Source organism: Octopus bimaculoides, chromosome 9 (genome assembly GCF_001194135.2).
Source record: "Octopus bimaculoides isolate UCB-OBI-ISO-001 chromosome 9, ASM119413v2, whole genome shotgun sequence".
Classification (NCBI taxonomy): Eukaryota; Metazoa; Mollusca; class Cephalopoda; order Octopoda; family Octopodidae; genus Octopus; species Octopus bimaculoides.
Window position 1 is genome coordinate 36842144 of NC_068989.1, and position 2227 is coordinate 36844370.

Genomic DNA, 2227 nt, shown 5'->3' on the forward strand with positions numbered 1-2227 from the left:
CAATAGTGCTTTTACCTGGCACGAACCCAAACTGCATCTCATCTAAATTGATTCGCTCCCTAATTAGTTGGGCTATGACCCTCTCTGTAACTTTCATAACCTGATCTAACAGCTTGATGCCTCTGTAATTATTTGTATCTAAAGTGTCACCTTTACCTTTGTAGCAGTTGACTATGATGCTGCTACACCAGTCATTGGGTATGACTCCTTCGTGTATCACCTGGTTCGTAATATATATATATATATATATATATATATATATATACACACACACACACATACATACATACACACACACATGATGTGTAAGATGTTATGTAAAGTCACTTCCAAAATAAAATAAAATATATTGAGAATCTGTAAGTTATACTCTAATGATGACATATCTAACAATATTTGAAATAAACTTACCTCACAAACTGATCAACAATTCTATGTTTTATCATAACTTCTGTATTAGGTCTGGCCATTGCCAGTATATCTTTAGATACCCTGAAATAAAACCCTTTTATTATTAGTATGAATTCAAAGAACACAGACATCATTCTTTCATTTGTTTTATGCCTGATTTTTTTCTTTCTACAATTACTTGTCTAAGACAGACCTACACTTTTGAAATAAATTGGCTTTTGTAGAAAGTTATCTTATAGTTTTATGATCCTACTGGAGTGCAGTCAGCTTCTTGAGTGAACAGAATTAACTGCATAGCAAATCATCTTTATTGTTTACCAAACAGCAGAGTAGGAAAAGAGAAGAGATAACTTGATGGTAACTATAAATTGGTGCGTAATTTCTGCTCTATGGTTTATGACATTGAGAAAAGTACCTTCTCCCATTGTTTCCCAACAATGTACTTTCAAGTTGAGCCCTCATGTGTGGCACCTTATCTTTTATGTTTTACTTGTTTCAGTCATTAGACTGTGACCATGCTGGGGCACCACCTTGAAGAATTTTTTAAAGCAAATAAATTGACCCCCCAGCACTTGTTTTTTAAGCCTGGCACTTATTCTATCAATCTCTTTTGCCAAACCACTATGTTATGGGGATGTAAATATGCCAACACTGGTTGTCAAGTGGTGGTGGGAAATAAACAGACACAAAGATATATGTGTGTGTGTGCGTGTGTGTGTAAAAATATGTGACACTTATTCAGTAACCATGATAAAACTCCAAGTTTCGGATGCCAGGGTGTGAGCCCATGCCAACATCTCTTCAGTTATCCGGCTATTGAAAATTCCTGTGAAAAGGCTTCATTCAGTTTCTGTCTACCAAATCCACTCATAAGGCTTTGGTCAGCACAAAGCTATAGTGGAAGACACTTCACAATGTGCCACAGAGTGAGACTGAACCTAGAACCATGTGGTAGGGAATTAAGATTCTTACTACACACCCACGCCTGTGCTTACGGGCAGGTTTTCTACAATAGTCTTGGGCTGACACAAATCTTTTGACAGGATTTGGTAGATGGAAATTGAAATAAGCTATATGTGTGTGTGTGTGCGTTTGTGTCTCCTTGGTCTTGACATCATGTAATAGTTGTAAATGAGTGCCACTGTCATTCATTTCCAGTATTCTGTAAAAATGTCTGGCCATGGGGAGATACTACCTTGCTTGGAAAACAGGTAAGGGTTGGTAACAGAAGGGCATCTGGTTGTAGAAAACCTTCCTCAATAAGCTCTGCCCAATCCATGCAAGCATGGAAAAGTAGATGATAAAACAAAAGGGAAACTGAAACATAAAATACTTTAGCTATATTGGGTATTTTAAGGATGGCACTATTGATGCTATTTAGAATTTTCATAAACACGTAGTGGCAATCATCCCTCTCCAAGATCTTTCACGATTTAATTCCCAGTTAAACTGACAGAAATTAGACAAACTAAATGTCTTTGTTAAAATACATTACAATAGCTAAGAAAGGCAACACTAATAATGATGATATTATTTCTTGGTAATTTCTTTCTCTTGCTGATTTCCGATATTGGAATGGGGCCATGCTGGAGCACCACCTTCAAAAAGGTTTTAGTTAATTATATTGATCTCAATACTTAGTCTCGTATGTATGTCAGATACAAAATAATAATAATAATAATAATAATAAAATGCAGTCAACATTTCTATAAAAGGAATTAATTCATGCAAACTTAAATATCCAGGTCACTAACACTTTTAGCCCAAATGTATTGGTTCTCACCCAACATGCACGAACATATATATATATATATAT

At 35.5% G+C, this 2227-nt stretch overlaps 1 protein-coding gene across 3 annotated transcripts in view; it reads right to left on the reverse strand.

The window, feature by feature from the left end:
- Positions 1–2227, reverse strand: part of LOC106867990 (protein tyrosine phosphatase domain-containing protein 1) — a 69386-nt gene that overhangs the window by 44110 nt on the left and 23049 nt on the right. For all 3 annotated transcript variants that reach the window (XM_014913077.2, XM_014913076.2, XM_052970638.1), the window contains one exon: positions 412–492. In XM_014913077.2, the coding sequence (XP_014768563.1) occupies positions 412–492 (81 nt within the window). The remainder of the gene's footprint in view (positions 1–411; positions 493–2227) is intronic.